Source organism: Mustela putorius, unplaced genomic scaffold (assembly GCF_011764305.1).
Source record: "Mustela putorius furo isolate JIRA1106 unplaced genomic scaffold, ASM1176430v1.1 tig00003927_pilon_pilon_pilon, whole genome shotgun sequence".
In the NCBI taxonomy this organism is placed as follows: domain Eukaryota; kingdom Metazoa; phylum Chordata; class Mammalia; order Carnivora; family Mustelidae; genus Mustela; species Mustela putorius.
Window position 1 is genome coordinate 2,995,848 of NW_025422072.1, and position 12,367 is coordinate 3,008,214.

Here is a 12,367-nt window from a genome sequence, read left to right on the forward strand (position 1 = left end):
AAATCTATCCCTGTGCTTCTCAAACGTTAATGTACACATGAGTCAATGAGTCACAGAGGGAGCTTTTCAAAATGCAGATTCTGATTAAGGTGGTCTGGGACATAGTTTCAGATTCTGCATTTCTAACAAGTTCCCAGGTGCTGCTTGTTGATACTTCTGGTCTTCGGAAAACGTTTTAGCTCCACCAAATGCCTTCTCTGCACCTGCATCCAAGCAGCTCAACTGTGCTGGAGAAAAATCACAACTAAACTGACTAGCTGCACTCTAAGTTCTTTATTTAAAGCCTCAGTATAATAGAACTTTTGGCAACCCCTAAGTACACCTGCTTCACACTGTTCTTTATTGTCCTGCCTTCCTCATTTCAGAAAATGACATTCCCATCAGCCAAATGTGTTCACTCAACCTTAATGAAGGATAACATGATCTCTCGTCTGGATTACTGCAGCAGGCTTGACAGGTTCCAGTTCTGCTACCCTATAGCCTATTCTCCATAGAACACCATATGACCCTCTTTAATTATAATGAGTCACATCGCTCTTTACTATTAATGGATTCCCATTGCATTTAGAATAAAATTCGAACTCTTAGCAAAGGTCTTTAAGGCATAGAATTATTTTTTCCTACATAGCTCTCCAACTTCATCTCATGACATTCTCTTCTTGCTCAATACCTCTGGCAACTAGATCATCTTTCACTTACATAAAGACTTCGAAGATTTTCCAAATGCTATTCCCTCAAATGGAAGGCATTCTTATTCTCTGACACACTCATTCTTTTCACTCTTTGAATGCCCAGATCCATCTCATTTTTCAGGCCACAGCTTTAAATGTCATTTCTCCACAGAGACCTCTCTGACTTTCTTATCTAAAGCAGTCCCCAAACTTTATTTCCTATGTTGGTATTTGGTTAATTTCCTCCGGCATACCACAATGTGTAATTATATATCATTTCTTGTCTACTCTATTTGCATTTGTGAGTGTCACATTCAAGTTCTATCTTTAGGTCCCTGCATTCTGTTGCACATAAAGGTCAGTAGGATTTGTAGAATAAGTTAATGGGTAATTGAATGGATAGGTGAAAGATTGAATAATAAGATACACTTTCCCTTTGTTTCTTTTTCTTTTGACATTAGCCTAATTCACTATAAAGTATATTTTATTAAATCATCTGATGAATAAATTTCAAGTCAGTGAATTTCAGCTGCTAAAACTAACCCTAACATTTCATCTCTAAGTCACACTAAATCTGTAACCTGGGATAATCCTAAATTCTTTTGGGTTCTTATAGACATAATCAGTAATATATTGTCAGTTTAAAAAAAAAATGAAGTAAAGTATAACTTGAGAAGTATTTCATTATGTATCCTTATAGTGGACTACCTTAAAATTCCCTAGGAAATACTATTCTATGTATTTAAGAGATTTTTTCTTTTTTTTATAATACAATTAAAATTTACTGGTTTAGTACAGTAATTCCTTTAAGGCTGATGATTTTGCCACTAAAACTAGAAAAATCCATATAAATTACAAAAACCATACTCCCTAGAGTATCACATAGCTATGGATGAGATAAACTAAATTTCCAGAAAAAGGGGAGCCTTTCTAAGGTAACCAACAATTTTAGTGATGGCAGAGGTGTTGCTAAATCTGGGCAAGAAGTGAGGGGCAGGTGTAACCCTGGAAGAGGACCTCTAATGAAGAAAGAGAAACTAATGTCTTTATTTGCCTAGCACTAGAAAAATGTATTGGAAATTTGAGAGTCCCTAAAAATCTTACTGGAATTTTTTCTCCATGAGATATTTTACTAAGTTTTTGAAATGCATAAAAAGTTGAGAAGCTAGGATGAAAACTTCTAAAATGCAGAGTATAATTTTCTCCATCTTTGTAAGTATGCATTTGGAAAAAATTTTGAAGTTGCTTGGAAAGAAAGCTCAAGTATTGAGCTGGTTGGTACCTCTTGAAGGAGAGAACTGGATCTTCTACAGTTTCTCAGTGCTGATGGAATAGGCAAACATAGGCTTTCCATCCAAAGCCTTTAAGACACACAGTGGGGGCGCCTGTGTGGCTCAGTGGTTTAAAGCCTCTGCCTTCGGCTCAGGTCATGATCCCAGGGTCCTGAGATCAAGCCCCGGCATCGGGTTCTCTGCTCAGCGGGGAGCCTGCTTCCTCTTCTCTCTCTGCCTGCCTCTCTGCCTACTTGTGATCTCTGTCAAATAAATAAGTCTTTAAGAGAAAGAAAGAAAGAAAGATAGAAAGAAAATCTTTAAAAAAAAGAAAAAAGACACACAGTGGAAGAAGAAGGACTAAGCAGAGGTAGTCTTACTAAAATGCAAATCACCTCAACCCAGATCAACTCTCAACTGCATTGAAGTATCAGCTCCTCACTGTATCTGGATTTAAAAAAAAAAAAGGAGAAATGCTTTTGGTGGACATTGACATTGTCTAAAAACCCTACATGTGTTTTACACAATGTCTGGCATTTAATAAAAATTAGAAGATATGCCAGATGATGTGACTGATAAAATAATCCCATTCACAAATTATCCAGATATTAGATTTCACTTTGATAAGTAATTTAAAATGACTGTGGTCCATTCTTCGATGGAGAATTCTAAAAGAGTTGAAATCTTAAAAAATAAGATAAAATAAACAAACAAAAACCATTAACAAATGTGTAATCTAGATCAAGAGTTAGTGAACTATATAGCCTGTGGGCCAAATCCAGCCCATTGCTTGTTTTTGTGTAAAGTTTTACTGGAACACCATCATGTTTACTCATTGTTTATGGCTGTTCTTGTGCTACAACAGAATTGAATAGTTAGAAGAGCGACCATATGGGATGTAAAGCCTAAATATTCACTATCTTCTTGAAATATATTAAACTGTGAACTTTGGCATATGAATTGCTTAGAACATTAAAATTTAGTTAACATTTTACTTCCTTTTCTCCCCCATCAGCTCCTTCATGGTAGACAGGATTCAATAAATGTGAGTTATTGTCATTTGCTGAACACTTAGTGAACTCATAATTTTATTCAGGACCACATGCTAAATTCTCTGGAATTGTGAGGTTGAACTCAGATCCTAAAACTTCAACATTTGATCCTGAATAAAAAGTAAAAGGCTTCAGTCCATTTAAAAGGAAATAATGTTCTTGAGCTTCTCCTTGGCATTGTTGAGTTTTGCAAAGACTATCTGAGCTCTGGCAGTGAGTATGCTGACAACTTTGAAAATTGGCAACAAGAACAAAAAAGAAGTCCATTAGTACTTAAAATGAGGGTGTCCACGTTCTTCCAAGAGAGGACGATGTAATTATATATATATGTTTATGAATACTGAATTAATGTTGTAATTAGTAATGATAATAGCTTACATTTACTAAATGTGTACTATGGTAACAATTCCATTTTATTGGCCTAAGGTGACCTCATCACTGGTGTTTTTAAGAATTCCCATGCAATTATAATGTTCACCCAGGATTAAGAAACTTCTGATTTAGCTTCTTCTCCCTGCTTTCACTATCATCTGCTGTGTTCCAACCATACTGTATTACAAAAAGCTAGCAGAACAAGTAACTCCCCTATCTCAGACTCACTTAGCTCCACTTAATTAATGACTAATTGAAAACAAAAATCATCCGCTAGTTCTCCTGGCTGGCTGGACCATAGTATTGGGCTCTTTGTTTCTTAACTACTTATGAAAAAAACAAGACTTTCATATTTTTTGGCTCAATAAATATCTGTTGTAAGCAAAAACTATGGTGGCTATTGTCTTCCTTTCCTCTAAATTAGCTGCAGTAATAAAATGTATTATCCTCCCTGAATCACTATATAGTACTACTCTTAAAGCTAAAATAACACTGTATATTAATTATATTGAAATTAAAATTAAGTAAATAAAAAAATTAAAAATATTCTACTCTTTATGCAGTGTGCTGGGTACTTATGCAAGGAGGTATTGGCCAAAAACTGTAACATGTGAAGAGTTTTGTTGCAACGGAGCAAAATTCACCTGGAAGGTAGGGAATATGTAGAAAAAAAAAAAAAACACATCTATTCTCTGTCTCTCTTTGCCTTTGTCCCTCTGGGTCTCTTTCCCTCTCTCTTCCCTCAAGCTTCCCCTAAAGGAAGATAGCTCTAACTTTGTCTCTCTAACCTAATAATCCAACGATAGAAGTAGAGGAAAATAAGAGAAACAAAGTCCTCAAAGTAGGATTCACGCTTTTTGACATCCCTGACCACAAAATCAACCTTTTGATGACCAGGCTACTGCTCCTAATTCCATATTTACTTGTTTGTTAAATGAAGGTTTGAAAAATAGAAAAGAGGTTTTAAGGGACAATGACTTCATAAGGAAGGACTTTTACTAGAGCAATGTCTTTGACCTTTCTCAGTCCCACTCACTCACTCACTCATCTCCAGGGAAGGAGGAATGACATACGCCTGATGGATTTAGGAAAAGGTATTGGTATGCTTTGTTCAAATTTTGCTTTCGAACGCTCTACACACAGAGTATGTATCCCGTTTGTTCTACGCAATTTATCACTTCAGGAGTAGGTGCGTGTGTGTGTGTGCGCATGTGTATGCATGTATATATGTGTAAGCATGTATCTGCATATGTGTAAAATAGAGGGGGGAGAGAACCAGAGACAGACAGACAGAGAGACAGAGAGGAGGGATGGGGGTAAGAAGAGGCTGTCTGTGACTGTCCAGGTATACCAGACACAGGGGGATCTGTTTATTTAATCCAGGGAGATCTAGCCTCACTTTGGCCACAATATTCATCCTTCTTCTTCAAAGAACTTTATGAGTAACAAGAAAATTCGTCTGACTCCTGTGCCTGTTTCTCAATAGGCTTTAAAATTATTTGTACTTTATTTGGTCTAAGATTCAGAAAATATCCCAGAAATTAAAGGAAATATTAACATATGAGAAAATATGAAAATTTCAAGAATCCTACTACACTTTATTATTCTTCTACCCTCAATGTTCTAAAATTGTGTGCATTCATTTGTGACTTGTCTTTTTTGAATAACAGTTGGATCATGTTAAATTTTGTACCTTATAAAGTTTCAAACAACTTCATGATTATTACCTTATTGAAATTCCTCTGCAATGGCCAAATAATTTCATAAAATAATGTCATCAATCACTCCACATTTCTAGATATTTTTGGGCTAGGAAAATTGCACATGAGGGATAATACTTACTAATTTCACGTGGTTAAAATTCATGAACATTAAGTCTGGTGTATCACCTGAGAACCCTCCAGCTGCCAGGGTGCTTCTACTGATTAGAAAAGTGGCAGAGTCATTCTTTAAAAGCATCTATGGAATATTTAGTATATGCTTAGCACTGTGTTAGTCACTAGATAAATAAAGATTAAAAGAAAAAAAAACAACAACATGGTTTCTGTCCTCAAAGAATTCAAACTAAATGTTCAGTGTAATGGATTAATGATTTTATATATTATACTGATTAACCACCCCATTCTGTCTACTTCAATTGGGTTATAATTAAGAGAATTCATAGAACATACTCAACTAATGTTTTAACTGATGATGAAATGTCATTTCAAACTTAGTTTATGACTATAATTTCATAGTAGGTAACAATTAATATTTAATGAGCTTTACGATTAGAGAGGGGGGCACAAAATGAAACCTTTCAAAGAAAATAGAACAATTAAATTGTGAAATAGTAAATTCTACTAAAGAAGAAGATACAGAGTCTGCAAAGTAATTTTAGAACTTGTGGGTATCAGAACTGTTCTTTAGCACAAGCACTACCTAGCTTTGCTACTCAGACAAAGCATGAGAAGCAACAGGAGTAAGGAAAGCTGGGTTCACTTCCATCTCCAATGGACTTTACTTAGAATACACATGATTAAGTCAAAGTATTAGGTAACCATTATTTAAGGCACAGATTGGTCCTATACTTTCCCAAATAGGGACATGATCCGTAGGCAATCGTGTGTATATTTCTGTATGTCTGTTTAAACATAATTTGTGTGTGAAAATACATGTGACATCAATCTTATATATACACCTATCTATCCACTCATCTTTCTACCTATCTACTTCATCTGTCTTTATTTACATTTTTCCACATGTACAGTTCACATTAATAAAATGTTGAGTTCTAAAATTTTACTCTTTTTGAGATAATATTTTAACTAAATGTATTTTCTGTACACGTAGGTATTAATACCTCATGGTTACAAAATTCTTTAGAATTTGTAAACATTTCAACAGTATATAGTATGTCATCTGTTCTTCCATAAAATCTCCAGAGATGTTAAGATGATGCTAGTAACTTCAAATAAACTAAGAATTGAGATCATATGACTTTTCTGTAAAACACAAAGCTTGAACCTGCCCTCACTACCAGAATCTAGGGCACATTGTTTTAAATCGAAAGTTCAGGAGGTAGCATGGCCTCTAGAAAATACATGAAGCTTTGGGGGCGCCTGGGTGGCTCAGTGGGTTAAAGCCTCTGCCTTCAGCTCCGGTCATGATCCCAGGGTCCTGGGATGGAGCCCCGCATCGGGCTCTCTGTTCAGCAGGGAGCCTGCTTCCTCCTCTCTCTCTTTCTGCCTGCCTCTCTGCCTACTTGTGATCTCTACCTGCCGAATAAATAAATAAAATCTTTAAAAAAAAAATACATGAAGCTTTGTAGCAATTGTACCTGGACACAACTTCCATTCTTTGCCTGACAAAACTGGATTGTTCCCCTGTAGATTTTCAGATTCTCTATATGCAAACCAATGCAGGGATACCCACCTTGCTTCTTGTGAGCACTGAAGCTGGTTTATCAAAGTGCCCAGGTGAGTGCCTAGTACTTGGTAGGAGCTGAATATACTAAGACTGCTTTTTATCTACAGTATCATGCATCTGATTAATGTATGCCAGTCAAAAAGGCAGATACAGGGCCGTCTGGGTGGCTCACTGGGTTAAGCCTCTGCTTTCAGCCCAGGTCATGATCTCAGGGTCCTGGGCTCGAGCTCTCTGCTCAGCAAAAAGCCTGCTTTTCCCTATCTCTCTCTCTCTGCCTGCCTCTCTGCCTACTTGTGATATCCCTCTGTCAAATGAATAAATAAAATCTTTAAAAAACAAAAAAGGCAGATACATATTGGCTGTCAAATTATTGATTGAATGATTTCTATGGAATTCACAATTAGAGATCAATTCTTCTATTTCACAGTTGTTTCTGTTTCTGTCCATTATCAGATGATCTGCACTCACAGAATACAAACTCATTTAAATATTACTATATAAAACACTGAATTTAGAAAGTAAAAAATTTCTGCAAAAATGTGACATTACATATTAATAAATTCATAAGGATTGACTTATGTTTTACTTAATACATGCAATTACTCCTATTCATTACTCTGGATTAACAGGAATTGAATATGGATATTATTAAGATCAAGTAAACAAAGTCGAATGTCTACAATTAGGGGGATCTAAAACTCATTAAAATTAAATTCATTAGGAAGTTTTGGGTTAATCTTTATTCTGAAATATACTGGTCTAAGTATTTACACTTATTAATAAAATAACTTCATATTCTTATATTTTCTTTTATGAAACAAAGCTATATATTATATTCTGTATATATATTTTAATTTTGACAGAAATAAGGCTCAGTGAAATGAAATATTATCAATTACCAATATACACATAAATATATGTTATTAAACAGAGGTATTTGTGGGTAGCCAGCATAAACTGACATACATGTCAGTATTTCTGTGTAACACACATATGTGTATGTATCTGTGCATATATATATATATATATATATATTAATAACAAGAACAAGGCTCCAAGTAGTCAAACACTCATCTAATCAATTACTATTACTGATTTGATAAGTAAACATATTAACATTTGGTTTTCAGATTTCCTTAATACTTTTTTTTGTTTGTTTGTTTGGATAATCGAATATATTTGCTTCATCAATATGGATTATTATTGTATGAGCTAAATCTCCATCCCCAAGCAAGAATCCTCTTTGGGTTTTTTTTTATTTTTTAAGAATTATGCGTATTTTTGAGTGCCAGTAAAAAATTAAAGGAAAACGTAAGCACAACAAAAGTTAAAGTTTTTTTAACTAAACATCAACCCTGTCAATGTTCAACTTTCCAGCTGGCTCATGATCATATTATTATAAACTCCACAATGTTTATTCAATGTTTATTTCTTGATGGAGTTCCTCCCAATTGTCAGGATGAGATAACAACAGTCTCCAATAATGACAATGGCTTGCACTTGTAAAATACCAAGTGAAATTCATCTGTGCTCAGAATATTCACACATCGTATTTTGTGAATAATTCAATGATGTGTGGTAACAGAGGGGCTTTTTTTTTTTTTTTAAATTTGGCCCACTTCATCTTTTCCAAGTAATTAATTTTCTCTGGTGCAATAACATTGTCATTTTTTCAGTATCTTAACGTCAAAATGCAGTGAGAAATTTGATACCTAAGTGACACAGCTTATCATATCTTAAGTATAAAATGTAAAAGAATATAATTTTAAAATGTATGGTATTTTGAAGTAAGTCTTATATACTATTCAACACGGATCTGTGCTAATCATGATACATAATGTAACTCCTATAGATAAAAACTGAATAACAAATTTTGCTCACGACTTGTCCCCATTAGACAAGGAATTCTTTCATTTAAATAGCAGAAACCATAAAAACCCAAACCCTAGGAATGAAGCAGTTTAGCACTGACTTATAAAAATTAGCTTTCTGTCATATCACTTTTTCCTTCAGGCATTTTTTCAGAGATTTTGGCTGATTTGATTATAAAGCAGAAGATTAAATTCTCACACAGTGATCATTAGGAAAAAATAAACAGAGCAAGTACTAAAGCTGGCTTTGCACCTACTGAATGCTGCAAGTGTCTGTACTCATTTGATATGCATCTTGCAAAGCTCGGCTGTTCCCAGAAGGCCACTCCATGAAGACTGAGAGAGCAGCGTCTGCTAGTGGTGCCTGTGTGTCACAAAGAACAGAGAGAAGCTTTATAACGGAGATGCTAGAAGGCATCACAGAATTGGGAGGCAGGCTAAAGAACTAAAGGGTTTGTACATTTTCCTGCCTTAGAAGGCTTGCATATGAAAATATTACATTGATTATTTTTATAGTGCATGTGAATCACACTGAGAAACCATTGCATTTGCAAGAATTTCTAGGTCTCTTCATTGGCTCCATCTATGAAGCACTTTCCTAAAATTGCTTTATTATTGATTGCTTATTGGACAGATTTATTGATGGATATAGGACAAAAGGATGACTTCATAAGCCAACATAGCATGCTGTTTGTGGATGGCGATCCTAATTTGGTTTCGGTGGGTCATGATACTTTACCTGTGGCATTCAGTGGGCACTGGTTGAATGCAAAGTCACCCGCGGGGGTCCTTTTCCACACCATCGACATCAGATAATCCTCTGGGCATATTTCATAAGGTGCTGCAGTTTGAAACAGAGGGAGTTGAATGCCAGCAGTGTTTGTTTTTCTAAATATTGGCAATAAACAGTCCTCAAATGTATCTATCTGTGGAACTCTTTCATTTTCTTTAAAGTATATTCTTTACTGAGATGTTAGCAATGTCTTCATAACCAAAAAACCCACCAGGTTTCATTTCATTATCTATGAAATCTCCACAGAAATGTTCTTTCTTTGGAAAATGCTTACTCTGGAGACTTTTTTTTTAAAAAGTCCTTTGAATTTGCTTATAAATTGAACATTACATTCAAGCATATTTAAAAAAATCTTTCCAATATTTATAAAGTTTTGAAATATTGTGCAATAAAATTATTTCCAATAAACTGAAAGCCATATTAGAATTATTAGCTCTAAGTGTTAAGAGGAAATAAACATAAAAGGCAAGAATATGTAACTTCTTATTCTTCATACAAGAGCAATGATGTCAATCACACTACATCATATGAAAATGAACTGATTTGATCTTTTGGCCTTCATATTTTCAAAAACTCAATTTAATTACTGAGATGAGAAAGTTAAAGGGAACCCAAGAATAACAGAGGTATATCAGAAATATTTTAATAGGAAGCCAAAGACTTGTAAAGTCTGTCTATCCTCTGCTCCGCATTAAACCTCACACCTTGCTCCTAGAAAGAACATACCAGTCTTTGTTCTGGACACACCTACTCTTGTACTTTTTTTAAAAAATAAGATTTTATTTATTTATTTATTTATTTGACAGAGATCACAAGCAGGCAGAGAGGCAGGCAGAGAGAGGGAGGAGGAAACAGGCTTTCTGCTAAGCAGAGAGCCTGATGCCGGGATCCATCCCAGGACCCCGGGATCATGACCCGAGTGGAAGGCAGAGGCTTTAACCCACTGAGCCACCCAGGTGCCCCTACTCTTGTACTTTTTAATACAGCACTGCCACGCATATGCTCATATATTTGTGTTCCTCAGCTGCCTGACATCTTGTTGTTCTCATCTCAGTATCTTGCACCTAATGGTTTGTCTGACACACAGAAGTTGTTCAAAGTTAAATAAATAAATGAAGCAATATTTCAATATATAAATACCATTAATAAGTAAATAGACCCCCCAAAAAGTACCTAATATATATGTATGTATATGTGTGTAGACATATATGTGTATATATATATGTACCTAATATATATGTGTGTATCTACATATACATACACATATACATATATATGTATATATATGAGTGTGACTCCCAGGGAGAGATTCCTTCCTTTGAGAATATACTATTTAATCTATGATAATCATAATCTACAGATACTGATTTTATTTCAGAATTTATGAGCTCATTAGGGTACATTATAACTGTTAGTGGAGAAGAATACAATTTCAGAAATTACAGTCTTGAAACAATATTTTCTTTATCTGGGGTAGCAGGACTGGAAGAATCTGCTTTTCGTGGGGTGAGGATCAGACAAAATGGGCAAAGTGGCTCCCGCTTTGCTAATCTCTGTGGTCAGTGTGGAAGTGGGTGGTTGCATGTTCTTGGCTGGTGGTAACTGCTGCCTCCCTTAATTTAGTTTTCTGCTGTTTCTATTCTTGCGCTATTGGAGGAGGGAGCCCTGTGGAGGGGCTGTCCCCACCTTCGCTTGAGTCAAACCATTTTTCGGTGATTTTTTAAAAATTTTATTATTTTATATTTTTGATTTATGGTGACTCCACCTCTATTCATCAGCACCACTCCCAGGCCAGACTCAGTGGCAAATCCTGGTCTTGGGTCCTAGGAAAGGGCCAAGCTAGCCTGAGCCGTTCTGCCCCCTACAACAGCCTGCATGAGTTAAAGAGGCCTAAAGGGCACACTTGGCTCCTGTAATAAAAAAAATGTTTAGAATCTGAAAATAATAATAATAATTATAATAATAACAATAATTATTATTATTGACCTCTCTCTTGCCTGTTTCCCATATGGTAAAAGAGACTACTAATCTCTACCTCATAAGATTATTGGGGAAGATTTTTTTTTTTTTTAAGATTTTATTTATTTATTTGACAGAGAGAGATCACAGGTAGGTAGAGAGGCTGGCAGAGAGAGAGAAAGGGAAGCAGGCTCCCTGCTGAGCAGAGAGCCCGATGTGGGACTCGATCCCAGGACTCTGAGATCATGACCTGAGCCGAAGGCAGCGGCTTAACCCACTGAGCCACCCAGGCGCCCCAGATTATTGGGGAAGATTAAATGAGCCCATGCATATAAGACTTTTAATAAGGGTTCAATGTTACTACTATTATTAACACATTGAAATCATCTAGGGAAACTATTTAATAAAGGAAAAAGCAGGGCATAAGATGATTCTGCAAAAGACACAGGGACCAAGGATAGGACCAAGGAAGAGGTCCAAGTGCCTTATGGAGGCCTGACAGAGAATAGCTTTCTAGGACCCCAAAGAAAGTATTCTCAAGGAGGAGGGAGAAGTTAGAGTATAAAGCACTATGGAGATAGTCCAGTGAGTAATGCCAAGATGAGAACATTAGGTTTAGCCTTCAGGAGATCTCTGGTGGGGTAAGGTGGAGACGTTTTATGGAAATGGGTTTGGTAAAGGTTGAAAGGACTGCTAAACCATCACCAAGCAAAGATTCCCTAAATTGCTGCCTAAGTATTTTAATGAGAACCTAGACTATTAACTCAGCATGAGGGCAATCATCTTGAATAATTGGAAGTAGCCAAGAAGATATGCAGGAAGTCAAAGCAAAGGCTACTGAGTCAGGATTCTAGAATCTAGTCCTGCTGATACCTCCATCACTTCAGATAATCCTCGTATTTGAGGGCCTTGGTGCCATCATCTGTAAAGAGGTAGGAGGTGGCATAGTTCATCTGCAATGTCCTTTTCA

At 35.8% G+C, this 12,367-nt stretch overlaps 1 protein-coding gene across 4 annotated transcripts in view; it reads right to left on the reverse strand.

The window, feature by feature from the left end:
* The window catches only part of ADGRB3 (adhesion G protein-coupled receptor B3), a 726,064-nt gene that overhangs the window by 390,974 nt on the left and 322,723 nt on the right, over positions 1-12,367 (reverse strand). For all 4 annotated transcript variants that reach the window (XM_045069381.1, XM_045069382.1, XM_004769290.3 and 1 more), the window contains 2 exons: positions 9,385-9,486; positions 8,903-9,009 (listed from right to left, as the gene is read on the reverse strand). In XM_045069381.1, coding sequence (XP_044925316.1) covers positions 8,903-9,009; positions 9,385-9,486 — 209 coding nt within the window. The remainder of the gene's footprint in view (positions 1-8,902; positions 9,010-9,384; positions 9,487-12,367) is intronic.